Raw genomic sequence first — 26,357 nt, forward strand, 5'->3', positions numbered from 1 at the left:
GAGCGATGCAATTCAGAGTTGCCTGGACAGCTCAGATAAGATCAATTTTGTCTTAACTGCCTAAAAGAAGTTAACTGTTTTGTTTAACCTAATGGCCTAGGTTCTTTGTGTTGGTTGACAGACACCTCCAAGGGACACTTCATCGTATTTTGAAATGGTATTAACAATATTTTGAACAGAGGGCTCTTTTTCGTCAGATGTTTAGCTTTTAAAATGACAAATTACTTAAGAATAATTCCATCCTAAATTTAAAACAAAATCTGGTTTTGGTGGAAACTAGTTTTGAATTTGAATTTTCCTATTTTAAAAATGGTGTTTGCAACACTCATACTAATGGACATGACTTATACTGCCCATGAATCACCATAAATTCTTTTAAAGTAGTCCTCATAGATGCAAACAAGTCAGAATTAAAACAGTAATTTTGAATAGTGTGATTTGTGTCATTCATTTCAATGGACAAATCATTTTGGTAGATCTTTCCTGAAACATAAAACTGTCACTATAGATATCAGCCCTTCTTACTGTTCCTTGTCTGATTCTTTTAGAGAAAAGCTCAGCTAATAACTTTATTCTACATCTCAAACAGCCTGAGAGTTATGTTTCTCATCTAGCTGCCACGTTTCCCAGCCATTCTGACTGCTTGACAAAATTTTGTATCAGAATATGCAGGTCCTAGCTATATAAATTACATTAATTTTACACTTGACTTTTCTATAATGTATCTGATTCTTTATTTAGTAAGATCAAATAATATATTTCATTAAGGAGCTGCAGAATTCAAGGCTTGAGAATATACTAGGTTTTAACAGGCCTATACAATTGATTCATAACTATTTAATTGAAAAAAAATAGTCTAATCACTTTTAGCACATGAGTTATGTTCAGCCTGTAAACTCCTTATTATTCATATGCAGAGGGATGAATCTGATGATTAAGACCCCAAGGATTTGATTGAAAAAATAATCTGCATTTCTAAAGAAAAGAAATAAGCAGTAGGGTATTTAATTCTTAACAGAAATGTTATGATGCACGTCAAAGCATCACTAACTCTTAGTTTTAAAAACAGTATCTGCTACTTGCTTGTCCATTGGCTTGTTCACTGCTGTATCTGTACTGTACAGTCTTGATCTAATAATTGCTTATTATGCAGTTGTTTATCCGCTCATTTGAAACATCCCGAAATTCAGTCTAGCTCAGCAAATTGCTGTGCTTAAGGCATTTTTACATTCTAGGAAATTATAATATTCCCAGAAGGCAAAGAATTAATAATAAAAATCCTCTTTTGTAAAAGATTATCATTGCAGAGCAAATGGAGCAGATCTTCCCCATCTTAGCACATTTAATATTCTCATTTTTTTCTATGAAAGTTTGATGGAAAGACTATGTGGGGATCACTGTTTTATTAACTTGTTAAGAGACAAATTTACTGAACCAATGCAGCATATTGATTTCAGTGTCTCTATATGGAAAAGCAGCAACAGTAATGGATGACTTTTAGACATCTCCATATGAAAGTTAGCTCATTTTTTAGACATTTTGTGATCTCGATTTGTCTGTTTAGGCTGGCACTAAGGAGTTAATGTTTCAGATTACAGAGATGCCTTCTTGTTTATTACTGAGAAGTTTGTCCTGCCTTCCAAATGATTTATTCCTAGTATGCCTACCCTTATTGAACACTTTGCAAAGGATCCACAGTTTGTCTCTTTACATTGGAAACAGTATTCTGGTGAGTAGATTTCTGGTTTGATAGGCAATAAACAGAAATTAGAACTTTACATGCAGCACATTTTTCATCAGTTCTCTAATACTATTCAACTGATTAAGCATGGATCCATCTCTGGAGTTGGGGAGCTTAATCTAGTTCTTAAAATCCATCCCATAATACAGATTACTTAATCTAATTTCCTTTATAATTGCAACGTACAAAGGTAAATATCATAGCTAAGATATTTAAAGAGAAGGAAAAAAGGTAACAATGAAATGAAACTGAGTTGCAATTCTCTAGGTACTTCCCTTGAAGTTTTTCAAGTTCACAAGCATATCTGTCTTCCAAGGTTTTTTGGTTGTTTTTTTTTTTTTTTTGCTTTATATTTTGAGGGGGAAAAGAATCTTGCTGCTTAATCTAGGAGTTGAATGCTGATTTTATTTCCATTATTCATTTTCATGTTGCACCATTCAAGCATCAAGCAAAAACCAAAGATCTCAGAGAGTACGCAGGCATCTTTCTTCACGCTACAAAATGAGTGATTCGTGTAGGCAAGGGCAGAAATCATAGCAACACAATTCAAAAATTAATCTTCATATATCTGCACTCTTACCATATTTTTCTACAAAAAGAAATGTTTGTAAGTTCCATTCTCAGCTGTCTATGTTGTATCTCTTAGAGGTCACAAACCTTTCTACTAAGAAATCTTAATCATCTAGACAAAGAGTCTTTTCATTAGCAACACTAAGACTACACAGGTAAGTGGTTTACAGGAAATAATTATGTCTTTTTGGGCCAAGCCATCACAAATATCTTCTGGATATTTTTATGAAGCCTTGACTTAGAATCTGTACAAGAGATAGTTTAAATTTTTATCCTGAGTTTCAAAAATATGAATAATTACACAAATAGAAAGATGGAAATTGAAATAGAAATGCATATAGCATTTCCAAGTATGTAAAATTTACTTCTGACATAAGTTTAGATCACTATGTTTTATTTTTATGTAAGCTATCAGGGTTTTAGAAGTAGCAGACTTACATGTTCTTGTGGATATACAGGATATACAGTGACCTACTTTGTAGAGATGGACAGAACTGTGTCTGTAAAAATATTTAAAGTGGGTCTCTAATGCAAAACATAATTTTAAAGAGTCTTATTGAAGCAGCATCTTTTACATAAGCTCTCAGATATACTAAAGCAGTAACAATTATTCATCAAGTGAATAAAGCATTTCACAAAGACAGAGAAGTACTTTTTTTTATTCTGCAAAATGGAAGTATGAAATCTGGAGTTTTATTTTAAAAAGGATCAAGTATTTCAGTTGCTTAGAAACACAAAAATGAGACAGAAAGGTCCTGCCTTACAATTAAGGAGCGTGTCTATACACCACTGAAGCTTTTGCAAAATTAAATAAAGCATAGCTCTATACATGTTCATGAAGCCAGATCAATTGCCCAGGGTCTTCCAGAAACTCAGTGGCAGAGCTGGCAATGGCATTCCTGCCCTTTGGATCTTCATGCTGGGTCCTTTCCCCTTGACCATCCCTTCATCAATGCATTGACTGAAATGTGAAATCATTGTTTTACCTATATCAACACTGGAGTAACAGGCAAGAACTGAATATGAGGAGGCAGTTCATCTTAGGAACTTTGATAAGATGTGGAGAATGCAAGTGAGCCAGAAGCATTTTATGACACATTCAGAACCTGAATTACAGTTTTAGTAATCATCAGTTCCCCTTCTTTTCTGTCATTTCTTTATTTAATATATTGCATGCAAGAGACTGTGCAAGTTTTATAAGCTTGCAATAAAAATATAAAAACTGTTGTATTAAATTATTTAAGTTGTAAACCATTGTAAAAAGCAGAAAAAGTTATATCGGTGTGGAGACAGAAAAAATTATTGTGATGGACTATAAAATACATTGTGCTGATTACTACAGAATTTTTGCCCAGTTTGGCATATTGTAAATCCTTGGTTGGCCTTAAGAATGAAACTGCACGTAGATTTTTGTAAAGAATTGTGGCAAGTGGTTTAAGAAAAATGAATCTAAATCAGATTTATAATTTAGAAACAAATAATCAAGAATGTGACAGCAGATATCTAAGAGGTCAAAAAGAGAGAATTGTGGCAAAGCAAAGGATCAGTCTATTTAAAACTTCCAGATTTCCCCTAGGGAAAGAAAGAATTCTGAAGGAAATGGATAACCAACTTTTTATTTTAAGCAAGTAGAATAGTATTTTATTATTTAGTGCTATGCTTTACTAATAAAGATGTACCAATAACTTTGAATCTGGCTCTATTTATATTAGTAGCATTTAAAAGTGCTAGATTTACCAAAATTAGTAAATACCAAGGGAAAAAATTATATTTAGAAGGAAGTTCTAACTATAAATTATAAGAACCATTCCATTTTCCTTTATTCTGCTTCTTTACTCCTGATAAGCCAAACATGAAGGTGATTAAATGATGATGATTAATAATAATAGTAATCATCCTCCTCCTTTAGCATTTTCCTGTTTCACCTTTTGACCTTACCAGATTTTTTGGGACTTCTAATGACCCCAGGTGTTCTTGGTTGCCAATGAGTTTTCTTTGCCCTGCAAAATGATTTGGCAGAAATTCAGTTAGGCAGAGCATATTTGTTGCTTTCCTTTCTACCAAAATGGGCTTTCTGCAAAAGAGAAAAGGAGATGATGTCCTCATTCTAATGAATCTTCCTAGCAGTGGTGTAATTGAAAAACCACCTAGCAAGAGAAGTGTTTAAAAAAGAAAAGCCAACTCATTCAGCTAATGTAGAGTAGAAAGTGCTGGTAAGGCAACTCTAGTGATGATGTTCCAGGTATGACATTCCCTGAGAAATTACGACCCAAGACATAAAGTATCAGTGTTGACCAAAGAGAGGGGTGTGTGGGCCTCTTTACTTTAAAACTGACATCTCTTCTTAAACAATTTATTTCTCTCTACCTATACTGAAAAATTGTTAAAAACAGATCTCATGCTGTTTAAAGATCACATCTTTAAACAGAACGAAGCACAAGGATAAATTATGTTCTCATTGTGCCTGAGCGGCTGGGGTTCTGTTGGTAGAAAAGATAAAGGTCACCCTTCCATCACTTGCACTTCATGTTTCTTAAAAGTGGGTAAAGCACCACATACATTTTTCTTCCGCGCATTTTCAATTTCATTAATCTAGTATCTCTTTGAGCTAACGTAGTTCTTAACAGAAATGTAGCTTAAGGCTCCAGAAGCAGAAATTGCTGTCAAAAGATCCAGCAGATCCAGTGATCCAGCAGAGGAGCTGTCAGTGCTGCTGAGTAGCTGGTCACCTGTGGGTCCTGGACCACCCAAAGGGTCTAGGGGCTGACCCACCTGGGTGAAATTGAAACCTCTAAGTAACAGACCAGATCTGGGCAGCTTTTCCATTTACTGCTGGGCTATGCTGTGTACTTTACCTGTCACACAAAATGTGTAATCCCAGAAGGCATTCTATAAAAAGTTTTTGGTTTTTTGTTTTTTTTTAATAAACGTTTGAGACCATGTATTTTGGCGAAGAAACGTTCTTCATTTTTTTCAAATATATATATTTGTGTGCTAATTTAACTTCATTGCAGACTTTTGTGATATATATAAAATATATAGCAATGTTTAGTAATAAATCATAATATAGTTAGATGTATAGACAGATATAATAGACTATTTTGTCATAAAGTCCACAGGTAACTTTCAAATGACCTGTAAACAACCTCACCTATTGATGGTGGCAGAAGAGCAGAGGCCTCCAAGCAGTGAAGTTTTTTAACAACAGAGCAGATGGAATGTGTGCAGCACTGCTCTTCTGGGACTACGAGTTTAATTTCCAGAGATCCAAGGGCAGCCCAAGCAAAAGGATGATTCAGTTCTTTGCCACTGTATTGTTGTTTGTAAGTGTCCTCACTGTGGTAGGCTCTGCCACTGTGGTAGGCACTGGGTCAGCATTTGGGGTCAGTTGTTGGCTTTTCTACAAATTACCTCAACAAATCACGTAATTCTTCCACTGTTTCTATGGCTCAGTTTCCTACCTGTCCTGTGTTCCTTTTCCAGCTCTCAGGTTTTTGTGTCAATGGTAAACTCTTGGTGGTAGACTTTGTCTGGTATTTAGTGTTTATTTAGTGCCTGATAAAATGACACTTAAGTCTTGCCGAAGGCTTTTGTAAATTATGCTATTAATAACTCTTGAGTTAGAGCAAAAATGACTTGCAGCTCAGATCACTTATGTGGTCAAGTTACAGACCCTTTTTCTTTCATTTTGTACATGGGTGACACAGCTGAATGACTCTCCCAAGCCTCCTGTTCCCAATTCTGTAACAAACTATGAGCTCATATTACACAAGAAGCACTAGCACTGAGATTTATTTGTCATTCTTGAAGGCCATGAGAAGGAACAAAAGACTTTCAAGGCTCTCTTTTTGTTCCTTGGCTGTAGGGAGTAAGAGGGTACTGATATCTTGGGTCACTGCCATACAGGATAAAAATCCAATTAATGTAAATCTGCCAGATCAAGGGGAAGTAAGTAGTGTGGCTATCAAGAGCCCACAAATTTCTGGGTGGAGCAACAGCAACCTCTGGCAGCACCATTTCCCTGTTAAAACAGAAGCTGGGTTTTGTTCCACCTCTAAATACTGGTCTGCCCCTTTTTTAAACCTGCTCTGGCTAATTTTCCGTAAGATGTCAGTTGCAGCAATAATGAAATTTTAGTCATTTGTTGACTCACTCAGCACAAAAGGCAGTGAATGCCATGACCACTTTGTTATATCTTCCAGGCAGCTTTGATTAAACTGCTGTGAAGCCAGACCTGGATCAATATGAATGATCTTCATCGACCTAATAATGTATTTAACATGTTCAGTGCACTTTTATCTGTTTCTGTTAGAATACACTGTTTACATTAGTGCAGGAGATTGATTTAAAGTTTCAGAGTTCTTTACAATGGTAAACATTAGAAATAACCTCACTAGTTTGCATATAGTACAATATATAAATATGTAATCTACCATGCAATCTCCTCATTAGGTGTAAATTAGCATAGCTACCATTTATAGTTGTTGAGAATCTGGCCTAGAAACTGAAAACTATTATTCAATCAGTATTATTTTAAATAATCACAGCTTAACTTGACGTAAAGCAAGTACCACATTGTCGCTGTTGCATTAGGCTGTGTTAGAATGGTGCCACATGATCTTCTCTGTACCCAATCCAAAGATGCTTACCACATTTAGAAAGCTTTTCTATTATTTGTAGGCTAAATTCTCCTACCAGCAGATGTATGTGGTGTCCTCTAATTATATAAACATTTCTTTGTGGTATTTTGGATGCACTGTGTCCAGTCAGGTATTCTTTAACACACTGGCTTTGAAGACTATTTAGCAGACTTCAATAAACGAACAAATGTGGAAGCTGTACCAAACATATCACTTGGGGATGTCAAAGCACTTAACAAACATTGTTACAACTTAGTCCATGTGTAACCACTGAAGGACATATTTGCTTCAGTATGTCTCATGACAGCTTCTTAAAAAATATACTTAAGTGAATTTAACACTTGTGAAAGGTGCCAGATTGACAGGCCCTAGAGATAAAAGTTCTTGCATTACCAGCAGGCACAGCCGGGCTTCCCACACACGCTGCCCCACCGGTGTCCCCAACCCTACCTGAAGGGCACAGCAACCAACTGTCCTACAGCTTGCAAATCTGCCCATCTCATGCTCCTGGACTGTGGGCCAAGAGTCAGTAGCTGTAATTTGACCTAAGGGTGAAAACCCAAGTTCCATAATTAATGCACAGGTGTTGTTGCAGTTGATCATTTTCACACCAAGTTTTTCAACTAATCTGGAAAAAAAATGAAGTACATGTTTATCTGATTTAGAGTACAACAAAAACATGTGTGTGAGCCTCTAGTGAATCCTGTGGTTCTGTCTGCCCCCATAGGCACATTCAGGTGAGACGATATGAGTGAACAAGTACATACACATACTGTGAAGTGCATTCTTAAATGCCTCCTGAAAAATGGGTCCTCACTGCTTCCTATGTTTGTAATAGTCTGTCTCCATTCATAACTCATGCCTGCTTGGTGTCATTACAGCCTATCCTCCCCAGAGATTCTGGACGCAGCTGGCATACAAATTCAATAACCATCCAGCCCATAATGAGATTGGATCGTTACAGGGTTGAAGGATAGCACACGGGGAAAACAGGCTCGGGATCTTTGCACTCTGTCATGGTTTTAGAAAAAGCACAAGTTCTTCTCTGAATGATTGTACTTGGAAACTTCAGTCCTCTGTTCTCTTTGAAATTATATTTAGGCCTCTCTGTACTGGAAGGGCATGCTTAAGTGTTTCTTTATTTAGTGCAGAAGGCTAATGACATTTTAAACAAAACTGCACATTTATAACCTTGTATAGGCCGATTCTCAGTCTGTATATAGGACATGACTAAAACCAGAACATTGGAAAACACACAGCGATGAGTTTTCATGTTCTGCTATTTTCTAAGCTGTAGCCAGCAGCTTGAAAGAATTATTATGGAAGCCAAATCTTAATTCTTTCTATTGAGAAACTGCCCTAACTAATACACAGAGGAGCTCAGCAAAATTTGTTTATCTTTAAAAGAGTCATAGTTATTTCTGCAATGTGCCGTTGATGTGCATGGTAACATACCTAATTGGACTGGTACTGTGTGCACTTTGGAAGGTAACTACTAAAATTGGGTGGCTTATAGCTGTTTTAGGGATGGCATTTGGGTCTGAAATTGTAATTGTTGTAAATATTCTTATATTTTATGATTATCATTGCCTTATTTCCGTTTCTTCTCAGCATTTCTGATGTATCTGTCACACTGTACAACTTCAAGAAGGATCCCTACCATCCTAAGTCCATTCTACACCTAGGATGAAGTTTAGGTTTCAGAATTTGAGAGGAAGTTCATGAGAGAATGTATACTTGGAAGAGGATGTTTTAAGATGGTAGTGTCCATGAACTCTGCTTGAATATGTTCCCTCACCCAGCCTCAGTTTTGCTGTGCAGGCTGTTTAGTATAACAAAAGAGACCATTTTAGGTCATCTTCTCTTTCACAAGTTTGGTCTCTTTAGTACTGGTTTCATGTTTTATTCAACCTGGTTTCAAATACGCAATGTACCTGAGTCAGGTTTTCTTTTGGACTGTTTTGGGGTGGCGGTTTTGTTTTTTTGAGGTTTTTTTTTTTGGTCTGCTTGTATTTGTATAGTATCCCAATGGCATTTTCTTTTCATTCATTCTACTCAGTAGTTCCTAATTTTATCTATATCATGCTATAAATTTCACTTCCACCTGCTACTTTTTAGCTGCCAGTATTTTCTTCATCAACCACCTTTTTGATATCTTTGACCTAGTAGCTGGTCTTTTGTTTTCACAGACAAAAGGCTCTTCTTGTCTACTAATGAGAGAGGGAGGAGGGCAACACCAGAAACCTTCTCATACAGAACACCAATGCTCCACTCCAAGAAAGATGCAGAGGAAGAGAAAAATATGTTTACCAGTTTTTTCTAAGATGCACAGTATACTTGAGCACTACTGAAAACACTATTTAGAAACAAAGGCTTCCTGAAGTTTTTCTACCCCCTTCTGAAGCTCTTTCTCAGTTCATTAGTTGAGAAGTCTTTATAGTTGTGAAGTATTACTTTAATTTTGATTTTAAAAAGCTAGAAAGTAGAATTCCTTATTAGGGAATGATTGGAGAGAGGTTCTTCCAGGACTGAGTGAAACAAAAGCCTTCAGAAGAATAGAAAGGGGTTGGTTCATTCCCATCTTCATGCAAATTGAATTACAGGGTTTAGTAGGTGAAACAGATAATAAGATAAATCCTGCAGAGGCCAGGAAGCACTAATTAACACCCACAATGAGTAACTTTTCTGAAATTGGTCTTTAATCAAACTTTGCTCTGAAAACAAAACAAGATATTGTGGCAGCTTGATAAAAGAGATGCATCACTAAGGCTGACAGGCCCACAATCAAACCAATACTAAAAATAACTATTTTGTCTACTAATTTTCTTTCAGATGCTAAAAAAATGCATGAGCTACAGTCTAAAAAGACTTGTACAGTTACTCAGCCAAGTGACTCAGCTCTAGAAAAGTGAAGGTCCTGTAAATGTTAATGCCCTCCCTGTTGAAACAGAGGAACAGCAGAAAGGACTGTGAGGCTGGGATAGGAAGAGACAGCATCTGGATTCCTTCAGAATTGATCATTTTATAACACCTGTCCCTCTCCTCTTGCTGCTGGTGGTGCAGAGTTCAGGCATCCTGACTGACTTACTAGTGTGGATTAAGATAAGCCAATCACTCATTTTTCTTGTATCTCATATGAACAGTAAGGTCCACGACTGCTGCCTTTTGCACTCACAGCTTCTCCTCACTAAATCTGAGAGCAGGAGTTATCAGTATGGCATGCATGGAAACAGCTCATTTTCCTCATTTCTTTTCATCTGCTCAGCTGTAGGAAGAGTTGCTACAACTCCTGTGGGTACCCATCAAGCCTAGAGCAACTTTCATTATGTTTTCACTGTAGCCTGCTTAAAAACATTGCTAGAGCTTTTAGGTTTGGGATAGATCCCAAAGGGACAAGAAGTCCACTGCACAAACAGAACTAGCAGTAAAATACAAAAGAGCACTAGTATTCTCTTATAGCAAATCTTTCTCTTGGTACAAAAAAGACATGGACTTTTTGAAGGAGGTCCATAGGAGGGCCCCAAAAATGGTCAGAGGAGTAGAACATCTCTCTCTAGGAAAGACTGACTTAGTTAGGGTGCTTTAGCTTGGAGAAGGCTCTTGGGAGATTGTTTATTGGCATTTCAATATGTACAAGGAGCTTATTAGAAAGATAGGAGAGACTTTTTAACAGGGCTTGTAATGATAGTGTAGCCCTTATCCAAGGGGTAACGGTTTTAAACTAAAAGAGGGTAGATTCAGACTAGATAGAAGAAAGAAGTGTTTTACAATGAGGGCGGTGAGACACTGAACAGGTTACCCAGAGGCATGATTGATGTCCTATCCCTGGAAACATTTCAGATCAGGTTGACTGAGGCCCTGAACCACCTGGTCTGGTTGAAGATGGCTCTGCTTATTGCAGGAGAGGGGGCTGGACTGGATGAGCTCTGAAGGTCCCTTCTAACTCAGACTATTTAATGATTCCATGATTTCTCTTGGTGAATGCCCTGCTGGGTGAAGTATTGCCCTCTTTCTATGTCCAAAGGGACGGAGTCCTATCATTCTGGATCCTAATAACCATATCCTTCACAAAGGAGGTTGGAATCATCTAAAATGGTTCTGCAGTACTAGGAACGAGCTGAAAGAGGATGGCTAACATTGGCCCTAGTGCTTTCAGTACAGGCGGTATTCTCATCTGTTAGGTGATTGCTTGAAAAAGGTATTTTCATTGTTACAACTAAAACTAGCTTAGTGTAAGAACAAAGTCTGTCAGTATAGATGGGTCCATGTGAGGAATTCTTGGAGATAAGTTTTTATGAAAGAATTGTTTGCAAATACAGACGTGCAGATCTGGCTGCTTTGGCAACTGACCAGGCATGTGACTTGAGTTCCAAACACCACTACCATTCCCTCTGTAATTTCCTCGGGTTTTTTATTTTGTGGTATGTATATTTAGAAATAGGCCTGAAACAGTAAATCTGGAGTTTTTTCTTGAAGTCTAAATTATACCAGTTACCTTTTTTGTTAAATGTTACTGTGTTTACCATTCAACAGGAAAGCTAATTCATCAATTGCTGTCATTGAAAGAAGGGAGAGAAATCTAGACACAGTTTAAAAAATCTCAACCACACAGATTATGTTATGAAAGTTAGGTAGCAAAGAATGCAAGTTGTTTCATAGTCACAGTTCCAAGGACTGCCATAGGAAATCATAGGTTTAAAGTAGTTTCACAGCCTTATCCATACTCCTACTGGTCATTTGTCTCATATATCATGGCTATGACAGACCTCCCCTGAAATTCAAAGCAACTGCTTAACTTGTAGTCAGATAAATATCCTAGGCCAGAGTGACTGAAGTGCATCATCAGTATTCCATGAAGGAGCTTACCTGAGTTTTAAAAAACCAGGCCCTTGAAAGTACAATGCCCAACAAATAATGTCATCAAAAATAGTAACAAAAAGCATAAGGCACCACATGAAAAGCCAAGTATTGGACTGTGAAAAATATTCATATTATGATTTAAAATCTTTACAGCTACAGCAAAAAAAAAAAAACCAGCACAAAATCATATTTTGCCAAGTGACTCTCTTTTGTATTCCAACAGCATATTCTTGTTTATTAGCTTTGATTTTATTTTTGATAGAAAGGCATTAATTGAAATGATGCAAGCAAAGTATGCAGGTTTTTTTTCTCAAATCTTATATTCCACTACATCCATCATTTTATATTAAGAAAAATATGTGTAAAATCCTGGACTGTAAAAACAGACAATATTTTAAAGAAGAGTTTCTGTTCTTGCTGTGGTTGTACACCACAGAGAGTCAGCTGGATGTTTAAGAAAGGGAGGGGCATCTCCAGTTCCTCCTGTTTCACCTTTTCATTGCACTGCCTGATCATTTAAGGCAGAGGCTTGTTCCAGACAGCTTTAATTAAACTATGCTGTGAAACTGTATATAGATCAATGGAAATGATCCATAACAAGCTAATCGTGTATTTAACAGTGTTCAGTGCAGTTCAATCACCTTCTAACATTTCTGTGGCTTTACATTCATGTGGCAAAGCCCTGAATGTGTATATGTATTTTTAATCCATCTCATTAGTGACCATATGCTTTGGCTTCAAGGGAGACAAGAACTGTCTGCAATCTGCCAGGGATTTAGGGACATCAATAATTTGTGAATAGTCATGTTGGTACTGGTCGAAGGGTTAAGTGTTCTGCACACCAGGGGCAGATCTTTTGGGACTGGAACTCTTAGTCAACTGTTAGGAACCTGATCCCCTCTGATGCATCTTTTCAAAGTACATGCTGCATGTCAGATCTCTGCAGCAGAAGCAATGGAGCTTTATTAGCTCAGGGATTTAAAAACCTGCTCTAAGCATTGTAACAATATCTTTTGGTAAAAATGTGAAGGAAAGATAGTAGTAATATGAAAGTGATTTTTTATGTACTGGGCTAAATGTGATCTTCCTTCTTGCTACATTTTCCTTTTTCATATGAGCTGTTAGATTACTACTCCCCTGCAGATACACAGTGAAGCAGGAGTATGGCAACAATAACAGGGACCTGATTTTGAAAATGTAAGTGGATTCTGCGGCCTCACCTGATACTGCCTAAATCCTGCTGAGGTCAGTGACAGCAAAGATGTAAAAATCACCTCCTAGTCTTTTGGAATGACCCTTTAGGAGCTCTCAGAGCACTGTTTTTTCTACCTAGTTTGAAAATCACCTTTAAAAACAATTGCTTACACTCTTAGTTTGTGCCATGTTATATGGAAGGGTTGCTAAGTCTGCATGAGAGATAATCAAATTATTGATTTCAGTATCCTGTCCTCACAAAGCAATGGCAGAAATAGACGGTAATGTCAGAAGACACTGAATAAATTTTGTTCATTTTAAAGTTTTAGTTTTGTCCATATTCCTCCGCTGTACTCTGAAAAAAAAAAAACCAAAAAAAACAAAGGCAGTGCAGGAAGACACTTCATATGGAACCTAAATTTCTGTGGATCATTTGGGAATAGCAGGATCCATCTTGCAGGATGAAATTCACCTGCTTTGAACAAATGTCATGTACTTACAATCATAAAATCATTGGCTGGTTTTGGCTGGAAGGGACATTAAAGATCATCCAGTTGAAAACCCCCTGCCTTGGATGGGGACATGTTTCACTAGAGCAGATTGGCCTGGGCTCCATCCAGCCTGGCCAGGAATACTTGCAGGGTGGAGCATCCACAGTTTCTCTGGGAAATCTGTTCCAGTGCCTCACCACACACAGTAATGAATTTTCTCCTAATATCTAACATAAACCTACTCTTTTTCAGTTTTAAGCCATTCCCCCTTGTCCTATCACTTCAGTCCCTCTCCATCTTTCTGGTAGGGTCCCTTTAGGTAGTGGAAGGCCAAGATAAGGTCACACTTGAGCCTTGTCCTTTCCAGGCTGAACAAACCAAATTTTCTCAGCCTTTTCTCACAGGAGAGGTTCTCCATCCCTCTGATCACCTTCATGGCCCTCCTCTGGAGTCCCTGCAGCCGGTCCCTGTCCTTGCTGTGCTGGCACCCAGAGCTGGCTGCAGCCCTGCAGGTGGGGTCTCAGCAGAGCAGAGCAGAGGGGCAGAATCTCCTCCCTGGCCCTGCTGCCCACGGGGTTTGGATGCAGCCCAGGACACGTTTGTCTCTCTGGGCTGGCAGTGCCCATGGCTGGGTCATGTCCAGCCTCTCACCCAGCAGCACCCCCAGGTCCTTCCTGGCAGGGCTGCTCCCATCTGCTCATCCCCAGCCTGGGCTGATGCAGGGGATTGCCCCAGCCCAGGTCCAGCACCAGCACCTGGTCTTGTTAAACCTCCAGAGATTCTCATAGACCCACCTTGAGCTGTGTTGTAATGGCAACAAGGACATGGATTTCAGGTAGCATAATGTTTTCCAGCTCTTCCTGTTTACATGCTGCATGCATTGGTGTAAAGGCACCTCAGCTGGGCTGTCAGCTGTGTCAGCTTCCTAGAGGAACACCCCTTAATTTCTTTATTTCCTTCATGCTTCCCTGTTGACTTCTGTTACATCAGGAGTCCCTGGCTGGTCTCCATAAAACTGCAAGTGTGCTGCAACGTGGCTAGCATAATTAGTGTGGACTGTCACAGGAAATGACAACATCCACAATGCACACCACTTGTTTGCTGCTTGGTGATCAGCTGTACTGCTAGTCCTCAAACATTCTGTATCAGGGTAGTTTGAATAATCATAAGACTGGCATCAGTCATCTATAGCCTCTATTAAACCTCCAGTAAACACTCTCACTGTAACTATCCTTTACTTGTTTTTGCTTTTAAAATAACTTTCATAAGTATGGAACACAACTGAGCAAGCATTCCCATACGTGATATAAAAGGAAGGACAATTTTGGAAATCTTTGTATTCAAACAAGAAGTTACATATTCAGAAAACACTCATGCCCAAGGGTCTTATTTATCTAAAAGCATATTTTGAATCAGTAAAAAAATATGGAGTGTTTTTATTGACTTCCCATCATTAAAAATATACAATTAATATTGGAAGATTTAGAGTAATTTATTATAGCAGGTAAAATACATAGCCTTTTTTTTTAGTTTGCTATAATTGCATAGGTTGCCACAGATTTACTAATTATGCACTGTCTTCTGTGGAACCTTAGAGTACAGTAAAATTTTACTGTTTTAGAAGACCCAGTCTCTGCTTTTTAGGGGAAGTTTGCATAAGCAGACTTTTATCCACAATTTTAAAGTGTATAAATATGCACATCGAAGTTGCACTGCTTTCATATCAAACTAATTGATTTGTAAATACAGTAAAATATTTAGAGGCATATGTCCCAGATTTTTATCCACATTTCATTTATGCATGTAGGCACTGGCAATAGAAAAGGCACTGGTCTTTAGGAAAGGTGGCTCTTCCTGGTTGGCAAACAAGTCCACTAGGGCACATGCAAATGTAAATATTTATGGCTATTTTGGCCACCTCAAACCCACCAAAGAATGTAGTTCTATTTCCAGATAGCCCCACTTTAAAATTCTCCCTTTAAAAGAAATACCTGTATTTGTTTTGGTAGTTTTTAGCGCTGATTCACAGCTTTTAAGCCTGTGCATAAAATGTTGAAGTCTAAAACTGTATTTCCATAATTTCAATTGATGAAAAAAAAGAAATGCAATTTTAATAGGGCTGAATCAGTGATTTTGAAGTGGCTTGTCTTTATCCCTTCCACTTAATGCTTTCTAAGTTTTCTGAAGTCAAATTTTTCAAGAAAAATGCTACTTGATAGTTAATTACCAGGCCACTGCTGAATATCTGCAATACAGAGAATGAGTTCCTTTTTACACACCAGATGAAGAAGTCCTTTGATCTTTAAGGTGACTGTTGATCTTTGGCTCACCCTTGTCTATCTTCACCTCCAATGCCAATGATGCTAACATGAAACGAAGCCAGCAAAATTTCAGAAAACTGGTACCATCTTTGCAATATTTTGTAGGCAGCATTGCCATTATTACATTAATTTATGCTACTGCTGCCAGATAAAAAGAGAGGAGTTTTGGCTTCAGTGAATACAATTGCAAAATTCCTGTTCTATCCTGGATGAGGTAACACTTTGACTGAACTGCCTATTCGCAGTTTCACAGGCAGTGACGCCAAAAAAAAAAGCTCTTGACAGTCTGCAAGTTCTGCCCTCTTTACACCCTTTCTAGCCAAGATTGCTTAGTGTTATAAAGAATTGCCATAATCCCAGAAGCTGCTGACAGAAATAAGTCATTGAAACAAGAACCTTTGCATGCTATACCTTATCATTAGGAAACTGTCTTTTGTGGGTCACTTAGAAGGTTTTTGGTAGTTTTCTTTAGGGCTCTGTGTGACTTTATTTCTAGCATGTTCACTGAGGCTGAGCACGACCAAGAATGTCTTGATGCGAAGTTTAAATTCTCCATTGTTTACTTCTGTATTCTAATTAAATCTTCTCAATCATTAATTCTATTCCCATAGTGGACTTTTAAATTTGCAAACTTCTGCCACACCTACAAGTCCCTTTAGAGCTTCTTGTAGCCAGATTCTGTACTTTTAGCAGTTTGAATCTTACTGTAATTCCAGACATTCAGTCATATATGTTGCCTTTCCTGGACTTCCTCCATTATGTCTTCAAGATGGCGTGCATCCACTGATTACAAATTGAAATCAAGTTCATAACGTTTTTAAAAATAGCCCCCTTTAATTTCTCTTTTGATTGATGCCCCACAATGGGACTTGAGAGAAGAGTTTCATTTACAGACAACTATGTGCTAATCATCCAAATATCAAAAATGACAAAGAATAGAATTTCAGGTGGCCTTCTGGTATTTTTACTACCTGCTCTAGTTCAGTTCTCTGTATCTGTAATCAACACACCACTCACTCACTGAAGATTGAGAAATATGCATTTAACTATTTTGCTGAAGTCTGGCCTTTGGCAACATCTAAAGTTAATCTTAAATTAGTCAAAAAGGAAGTGGGAGATTTTCCTTCTATATAAGATGAAAATTTAAGAGTTGCATTTCACTTCCTTTTTTTAATTGCTACACCACAATAATTATAAGACAAATATTTAAAAATCATTCTTAGGAGCGGACACAATAAGACAAGGGGGATTCATTAGTTGTTTTTTTTTTTCTATTTTAGGACTGCAAGAATACCTTGAAACATATTTGGAAGAGAAGACCCCAGCTCTGATTTTAGTCCCTGTGTTGGATTTACCTGACAAGGATGTTATTCATATAACATGCTGGCTAAGCTAGCAGTTTAAAGATGAGTTGATATCAAAACACACATACATTCCATCCAGGAGAGAACAAAGAAAAGAGTTGATACTAACTCTGTTGGATACTTTCATGAAGCAATATTGTTTGATTTAAGCAAAGTCATATTACCTTGTTAATAATGCCTCGTGATATGTGACAGAGCCAGGTTTGTAAGAAGAATAAAACTTTCTTTTAAAAATAATCTACTTTTTTCTGACTCGTTTTTAGATGTCTGCAGGTTATAGCAGGTGACTTTTGGGAGATGCAGTTGGTCTGATCACATTGGTTCTTTGATATATTTAGGTCTGGTTACAACACACCAAATACTGTTTATTAGATATTTTGGATCATCATGTTTTCACCTCCATTCATATTTAGATCATTTGGATGGAGGTGAAACTAGAATATTACCTCCAATACTGTTTTAGAGATTCAATTCTATATTGAATTCACTCACTTCAGGCCAACTCATGAAAACCTTATTTGTGGCCAGATTTTAAGCATTTCCTAGCACCCAGGAAGAATTATTCAGAGCAGTAGTTAGGATGCACATTTTACTGAAAAGATAATGGAAATGATGGTCAGACAGTAGGATTTGCCACTTCGCTTTCTAATTCAGGGGTATTTTTATGTTTTATATCTGGTAGACAGTTCTTACTAAAGAGCTACCAACACTCAGGTTACTACCAGCTACCAGTGTTCACAGCTATCAGAGACCCTGGGTTTCAGTTTTCCAGAAAATCAACAGAAGTTTTACCACTGCTTTCACTAAAACAGGCTCAGACACACAGGTGAAGTTCCTCTCAATTTCATTACCACTGATATTTTACTCATTACATAAGGTCAGTATAGAAAAAAAAGCCTTTTGGACTTTGCTTGAAGCAGTATCACACTGCAGAAAAATCTTCGTTTCAGACAAAGGCTACAAAATTCAGTTCTGAAGAACGAGTATCAAACCTTTGCCTGTATTTTGCATCTATATATTGTCACTGCTTCTCTTCCAGAGTGTAAGAACTGGAGCTAGGAGACCAGCACTCCAGTTATCCTTCTCTTCTACCAGCATATATTTGTGATACCTCCACAAAAGTGAACTGTACAGCAAGACATTCACATTGAGGTGACTACGAGGTGGACTTAGCACTCCAGTTTAATTTTGTTACCTGCTATCAGAAATGCACTTGGCAGCACCTGGTATAAAACAGAGACTAAAGATTAGAGGATCGTCCTCTGTTAGAACTTCTACATGCCCAGCATACTATGCTGATAAATATTTGAAATTAGGAACTGTTAAATGTTATTGTTCCTTACTATTGCTTTCAATAATATAATAAAGCAGCCATCTCCTTTCAGAAGAATTACTTTTTTCACAGATCTTTAAATGTTTTTGAAAGGGGCAAGGCAAAGAGTATATAACAGTGTATAAATAAATGGTTGTATTAATTTTCTTAAGGAAAAAGGGATGAATCTGTTGACAAGACATTAGTTGGTTAGTATTCAGGATCATTTTTAGGTTAGACTTAAACATACTTGATCCTTTCCCCCAATCAGAAAAGGACTCATTAATACCTGGATGTGCCTGGTTTATTTGAATTCTGCTCTTTTAGAAGGCTAAATCATTTTCTCACTTCTCCCTGAAAATGCCAGTATTTTATTTCTCTCAGTATGGAGTGTCCATGGGCCAGAAACAATGGACTGCAAGAGAAGAAGATGTATTTTCAGAGAGGTAAGGATGAAGCTTCTTTTTAATTTGATGCATATGGAAACCAAAGAGATGGCGTAAGTTTCACTGTGTCTCCTGTAGTAGTCATTTTTTTCACCATGAGTTTAAAAAAGATCCTGAAACACATTGATCTTAGCTTTTGTACTGTACTGGATATTTTAAGGTGGCAGGATTTGCTCCTAAAGAAACCAGCTTTTCCTGCAAGTCTTCCTACAACATTCATGACTCGAACTAGCCTGCTTTTTTTCTCAGTAGAGCTGCATTGAGAAATAGTAACAGAATGCATTGGTCTGAAAAACAGTGTGATCTTTTATTTTTCTCTGAACTGAAAGCAAACCTTTTCTTTTTTTGGAGAGAGAGAAATAGAACTTCAACAGGTTTAAATTGTGAATACATAAAAAAAGAACAGTTTTCTGACTTTTTCTCCTAGAGTGCCTTCAAACAGTTTCTGAGTGGTGTGAATGACTAAAACTATAAGCTCAGTCTACACTGTTTTAAGTATGAACAAGGCCATTTGTGCAACATTGATATGCAAAGTAGGTGAGTAAAGTGTTGTGCCATAGAGAGCCCTAAGACTTTTATAACAGAGAAAAATAGCACTATTTCATCTGCCTTAAGATGCTGTACTTTCATCAGAATTACTGGGTCCTACTATGAATAATACGTTTCAGCAGAGCTCTTTTTGAGGTTCTTTGTAACAAGTGGTAGCTGAAGAAATGAGGTGGGGAGGTGGCTACAGACATCCACCCACACACAGACATACACAGGGTTTAGTGAAAAGAGGGAAAGACATCAATATTCAGAATTATAGATACAGGGGGAGGGGGGGGTGGTTTTTTGTTGTGGGGTTTTTCACGACAAGCTTAGTGGAGTGATTACCCCAGCAAGTTTTAATCTTGAGACTATAAATTCCCATATGTGCTAAAACACTGTTTTTGAGACTTTGTATGCACACAAATTCTTCTGTTTCTCTGATTTTTACTAAGCCTGCAAGAAAATGTTTTGTATGTTTATTATGACACAAAATGCTGGCTTATTCCAGCACCCCTTATGTAATGGGTGGAAAAATGTCTTTTAAAATGGAACCCAAAGTTTTAATTTTTCATTTCTCTGCTTAACAAGTGTTAGAATATGTCTTGCACATCTTCTCCGCTTCCCTTTTTTTTTTTTTCCAAAAGTAATCTGTGTCTTGTTATAGTTCTCAGTGTCCATAAAATTATGTCTCCTGCCTCCTTTTAAAAGTCTCTGTATATCAATTTCTTTAATTGCTTGAAAGTATGACCAAATGGCTCTGTAAGACCAAAACTGATTTAGTAACTTTGTGCTGTACTCATTTCAAAACCCAGTGATGGCAACAGTACCAGTGAGCCTTTACAATGCACATGGCTAAGCTGCTATAAAGGCACCAGAGCTGATCTTCCTAAATAGACTTTAAAATGACATTGAGATATTTTAAGCAGAGATTATTTAATTTTTTTCCCTGTGAGTTTTACAGTTAGGTAATTCAGGAGCTGATTTGTTACACCAGATAGCATGGGTGCATCTTTTCCCTTAGCCTTCAGAAGTCTGATGAGTACTGGAGGCAGGGTGTCTCCTGAGTATTAGAGAGGTAATCTGAAGGAGCTCTTCAAGGACATCCTGTTCAATCCATTATCTCCTGTCTGTGTGCAGAGTCTAGTCTATCAAAATACAGTGACTGAACAAAAATTTTATTTCAAATAAATGAGTGCATTGGTTTAATAAAAGATTTCCACTGCATGGTGTTACAGTTCTCTAAATGAACACTGAAATCCTAAAATACAGAACCTTTTCATGTGTCCAAGTTAAATCTTCGTTACTTCTTTCAGGATGGCTTTCGTGAAGCAAACCTAGTTTGTTCTATGTATTAAAGTAAAACTCTTCTGAGCTCTCTGAGTACTAACTGGCACTTATTATTTAACTAACCTGCTTTTACTGTTATAAATGTCTGGCATTGAGAATACATATTAAGAATACTTGACAATTTACTAATTTATGATCTTTTTACTTGTATTTTAATATTTCTGGCAAGCCAGCCTGTGTTGATGTATTAGACAAACATTCAAAATACAGACTTGAGATCTTGAAAGCTTCTTTTTTTCAACTTTCATCTGAACACTGAATATTTTTGACCTATTTTAAATTTTAATTTTAAAAAACAGACTGGGTACCTGTGAATTGAACTCATATGTTACATGCAAGTGCCCTTTTACTGATGATTCACTGCTCACAATTTCTTGGATTTGACTTCTGTTGGATTAATTCATGACTAGGATTTGCCTGTGATTTCCTGCTTTTATCATTTTTTAGAGCACAGCCTGCTTTTCTCCCACATTCTCAAACAGTCTGGTTGTTCTGAGGCTCTTGGCACAGCTTATGTCACTGGCCCTAGGTCTCCTTGCCATTACCTTGGCTCTCCATTTCACTTGCAGTGTTTAAAAAACATTTGTTGGATATGTCTGCTCATCCTCCATCTCCTATTTTATGGCTGTTTTGTGAATGTATAAATCCTAAATCATTTCAAAATGCTGTTTGCATGATTTAACAGTGCTGATGAGACTTACTGTACAGAGTACAATAGGATGGACTCAAAATAGGTCAGATTTCACATTTGCTTTTCCCAGCTTTCAGAAATTCCTCTCAGAATTACAAAGATCCCCAGTTGAGAATAAAACAATGGTTCAGAACAAAAACACAAGCTGAACTAAATGCCATGAACAACTTGACAGCTGCCCTGATTTCGTAACCTGTTAGGGCACATGTCCAAGTCAGGAGGCAAAGGTTAGGACCAACTCCATCCCTTTCCTGGGAAAGTTTAAGCATATCCATTAGATTTCTTGTGCCTTTATTTCCATATTTGTATGTTTTCTCACCCTTGTAAATGTGTTAGGCAAAGGGATGCTATGTTGTAGTCATACAACCTGCAATAACAAAAAGTTTAGACTGAGTGAGCAGCGCACATGAGTGTGAAAGTAATGTTGTAGTGGGAACCAGAACGAATGTGATCACAGACAGAAATTTGCATGAGCACAATCTGGAAAGCTTTTCTCCCAGCACACTGCCTGCAGCAGTCTCAGATCACAGAAGTCTATAATACGTCTAGTAACATTAATGATACATTTTACAGCATGAATCATCCCCCATGATCCTGAAGTGCTTTACAGGTCCATCACATAAAAATTTTTTGGTGCATCATTGGGAGAGCCACACACATGCTGGGTGCCTCTCCTGCCCAGCGTGAGTGTAGGCAGGTCTCAGGTTATGCTGCTGGGAGAAGAGCTCCTCCATTCTCCACAGTCCACAAGTAAGGGTATTTGCTTTGGCAGAAGAAGCAGTTTTCAACCTCAAAGGCACATCACCTGGCAGCCAGAGTTACTACTTTGTGTTACTCATGAGAAGATTTGTTCTACTTTAGATTTTGCCATGATAGCGAGGGGAAATCTCTCTTCTGTGCTCTGTTTCTGTTGTTTTTCTGCAACTCCTGCTACTGCCAGTTGTTGACAGTACTGTCTTACCATAACATCCTTCATACATCATGTCATTGCCATACCCTCACTTCATAAGAAAGACATTTTTTTGTCTAAGCTAGAAGTTGAAGCCATTGCATTAGGGGTGCTAGCTCATGCAAGCATTGCTTCCCCTTCACTGATTCCCATGGGTTTGTTGGTAGCTGCCTTGACATTAGTTTGTTTTGTTGCTTACAAAACAAAGAGGCCCAGAAAGAAGAAATACATTTGTCAGATGTAAGAGTTACCTCGTTGCAACAAAGTTCAGCCCTACTCTCACACACCCCCAACGGTTCTGCACAAGACCCAGATACATGCAAATGTAGAGCCTGTTGTAACTGAACCAAATTACCACAGCTCCAGAGATGGATCTGTTAAGGTTCAAAGCAGGAGGTGTTAAAGGACCTCCTTTTGAAAATAATAGAAAGGAAACACAGACAAGAAGTTATTGCCAAAGGAATGGTATTACTGGGAACTGGTGGGGAAGTCAAGCTAAAAAGGCAAAAAACAGGTCTAGGGACCTAAGGGGTTATTCTTTATTTATGGGATGTCTTTGAAGGAAAGGACCCTGGACTGCCTTCTCACTACTAGTAGTTCTTACTATAAAAGATTAATGAATGAAGAACAAAGGGGAATAAATAGAGTTGCCAGGAAAGAGATCCAGAAGTGAACTTTAAAATGCATCTCTCATCCATTCAACAAGGTAAATGCTTTGACGACTCTAACAGTGTGCTTTGGTCTGCTTCTGAAGGTGAGGATGCCTGAAATGAGGGTAATATGCGACAGAAGCCGCCAGCTGTGCATCGTGTTAAGGGACATTTCTCCTGGGTACTGCCACAAGGAATGTGGTTAATAGGTCTTGACTGGAGAGCTGTAGCTCATAAATGTGCTTCTCATCTGTACTCCTTGATCAAGGTGATACAGTGTACCAAGATGTTGATTCAGGACTCATCTTCATTGTTATGGATCTTGTATAAAACTAACTATTTAAAGACTGAAAGTCTGTGTATCTCGTATTGCAGCTCAGATTAGGCAAGCCAAATGTGATTCTCTTTATGCTACAGTCCCCAGTGCAGACAAAAAGCTTTCTCAGGTTGAGATCCTGCCACTCACGTAATTATTTAGAGAAAGACAGCTACACTACTTCAATCCAGTACTTCACAAGAGGAATGGGAACATTAGGAAAAGTTTTTTCTTTGATGTAGAATATGCTGCCACTTTTTTGTTATTAAAATAGGAGCTAACTTTAAATAAATAAAATTTTGCCTGGAGGCTTCTGAAAACTAATGTTGTGTTTTGACAGTGTCATTTTTCTGATTCCTGAAAGCATTATGTGAGTTAGCTCGGGACTTCAGCATGATTTTTCTTCTATTCTACATACAGTGAATTCGTTTTTCAGCTCTGGATTTTATTTGATTTCTCTCTCATACACAAGCAGAGTCACATCACTATGCAACTCTCCTATTTGACAGGCACTCCCCAAAGTTAGGTTTTCCCCTTTTTAATGAACAGGTGGATCAACTCCCCGTAAAGGAAACAAAAGAGAGGGTATAGCAAAGTGGAGGCAGCTACCACTATTTCTTATTGGAAAAAAAATGGATGGAAATCATCTTTGAAAGCAAACAGAAAACTAAGAAAAGTCACACAAAACCTCCACAAGACAGAAATCTTGTGTAAAAAAACGCACACTACCTTCACATGCAAATTGCATGTAATGCTTTTTTAATGAGGTTCATGTGTTTATATTCCCCAAATTTCTGCTTTTCTTTAAAGGATATTGATGTAAGAATGACATAGGATTTTCAGAACAAGCAGATAGTCTTCAAATAACAGCTGATTTGAGATCCTGTCTTTGATGACAATTTATGGCCCTCTTCAAAAAAAAAGTAAAAAGTCATTTAGGTGTATGCTCAACTAGAAAATTCAGGTAATGTGTGCTTAGTGGAAGAAAAAGGATTGCTAACAGCACCATGTGTCTTACAGCATAAAGTGCAACCCTAAAACTGCACATTGCTGAGCATTCTTAATGTGCTGTGAGCAATCCCATACACTGTATTTCAAACACTGAGTGCCCACCCTAATAGGAGCATATATCAGGGGTGGCTACATTTTTTGCTACATGATTTCAAGAGACAAAAAGAGCTGGCCAAAGGACTTCAATTTCACCTTAAAACTGTCAGAGTTATTTTATTTTCTATTTGAATGAAAGTAATACACTTTAAATGGTTTGGGGGTTGGGCTTTTTTGGTGGGGTAGGCTTTTTTTGTTTTGGTTGATTGGTTTGGGATTTTTTTTTTTTTGATCATGATTGTGTTTCCCCCTTCCCCAAAAAAGTATTTCTTTTCTCTTGTAAAGGTCAGATTTTCTGTTCAGATTCTTTTTTTTCCCCTAGATTTTACCTAAAGCATTGGACCATGGAAGTTTTTCTGTTGCCGAACTTGTTGCAATTTAAATATTTTTAAATGTTTAGTTGTAATGCCTGATTCTATTTAAAAGATTTTTTTAAGCATGCTTAGAGACACATTATTGCAAGTAAAAAAAAAAAAAAAAAAACCAAAAAAAAAAAAACCAAAAAAAAAAAAAAAAAAAAAACCCCAAAAAAACCCCTTTCTCTCTGGTGTAAAGACAGTTCAGAGATGCAAGCAGAGTCCTCAGAAATAAGAACGCTTACTCTGATGATGACATTGAACTATGCAACAGCTACAAGTTATATATTTATGATCTCTTCTGTCCTGTAAAATGAGGACAACAGTAATGGGCATGGATTAGATTGTTCTGAAGCTTCTCTTGTAGGCAGGGACAGGTATACAGCAAGGCATCCTGTAAGTGGCACGCTTTGGGAAAGGAGAACATTCCCAATGCTGTTTATGTCCATGGTTCACAAGGTAAGTCCTGAGTTGTGACTTTTTTTTTTTTTTTTAAATACAACACTGAGAGTTTTTCATTGCTTTCTGGTCCAGATAGCAGACTTCAGGATGGGTGGAGATGCTGTTGCAGGTGCAGATTGGCCCAGGAGCCCGGAGCATAGCCCAGGTTTGTCTCCTGTACAGCTGCAGGCATACTGTTCAGATTCTGCCTGGATTCTTCCATCTCTGCTCTACAAAGCAGTATGTAGCATGGGCGTACTTTGTCATTTGGGGCTACTCCATTGTCATGATTTTCTCTGTATCCTCGAAACTAGAAAGCCATGACTTTACTGAGATTTTTAGACTCCACAGATTTTTACACTCCACAGAAATGAGGAGTTAAGAACTGTAAACTGGGCAGGAGTATTGAGAAAACTGCCTTTTCTATCATCAGACACTGTATGCCTTTGATCTTCCTCTGTTACCACTGTGCTTCTTTTCTCTCCTTTCTTTCCCCCTCTTTGGGTTCCTAGTCCTCTTTTTTGATTTTATTTTCTTCTCTCTCTCCCTGGTACTGTCCTAAAATGTTCAGTATGTTTTGTATGTTCAACAAAAGGAAAGATCTGTGTGAGCTCTTTTGCATTCATGACTAAGGACCTTAGAAATCCAAGTTAAGATGAAGATCATAAACATAAGTGAGACCACACACAGGAAAAAAAAAGCTGAAACTTGCACCTGGTCCCATTGACATCAGATATATTTAGAAATACAAACTGTAAAGTTTCATAGATCCAAGGCAAGGTGAGAGCAAGCCTTACATTGTACCCAGGTGTCAGCTACATCTCAGCAATGTGACTCGGTAGCAAAATACCATCTGTTGCCTTTGCCAAGCCCCACACACATCTTTCAAAATGACCAAAGTGACTGGGAACTCTTCAATTGTCTCCAACTCTACAATTTTTATTTTGACTGAGTGGAATTTGTGCTCTCGAGTCATGTAAGGACCTTTGACAGAAAGTTTCTTGGGAAGGTAGCATTTTATGATCTGGTA

The 26,357-nt window shown here is 37.7% G+C and overlaps 1 protein-coding gene across 2 annotated transcripts in view; it reads left to right on the plus strand.

The window, feature by feature from the left end:
• Positions 1–17,649, plus strand: part of DPH6 (diphthamine biosynthesis 6) — a 192,737-nt gene extending 175,088 nt beyond the window's left edge. The window contains exon 15 of one of the 2 annotated variants that reach the window (XM_063398829.1): positions 17,098–17,647. In XM_063398829.1, the coding sequence (XP_063254899.1) occupies positions 17,098–17,213 (116 nt within the window). In that variant the 3' untranslated portion in view covers positions 17,214–17,647. Of the gene's footprint in view, positions 1–17,097 lie in introns of both variants that reach the window. The other variant, XM_063398832.1, reaches the window with a different exon arrangement.
• Positions 17,650–26,357: the final 8,708 nt, after the last annotated feature.

The sequence above is a fragment of the Prinia subflava genome, chromosome 5 (genome assembly GCF_021018805.1).
Source record: "Prinia subflava isolate CZ2003 ecotype Zambia chromosome 5, Cam_Psub_1.2, whole genome shotgun sequence".
NCBI classification, from domain to species: Eukaryota; Metazoa; Chordata; class Aves; order Passeriformes; family Cisticolidae; genus Prinia; species Prinia subflava.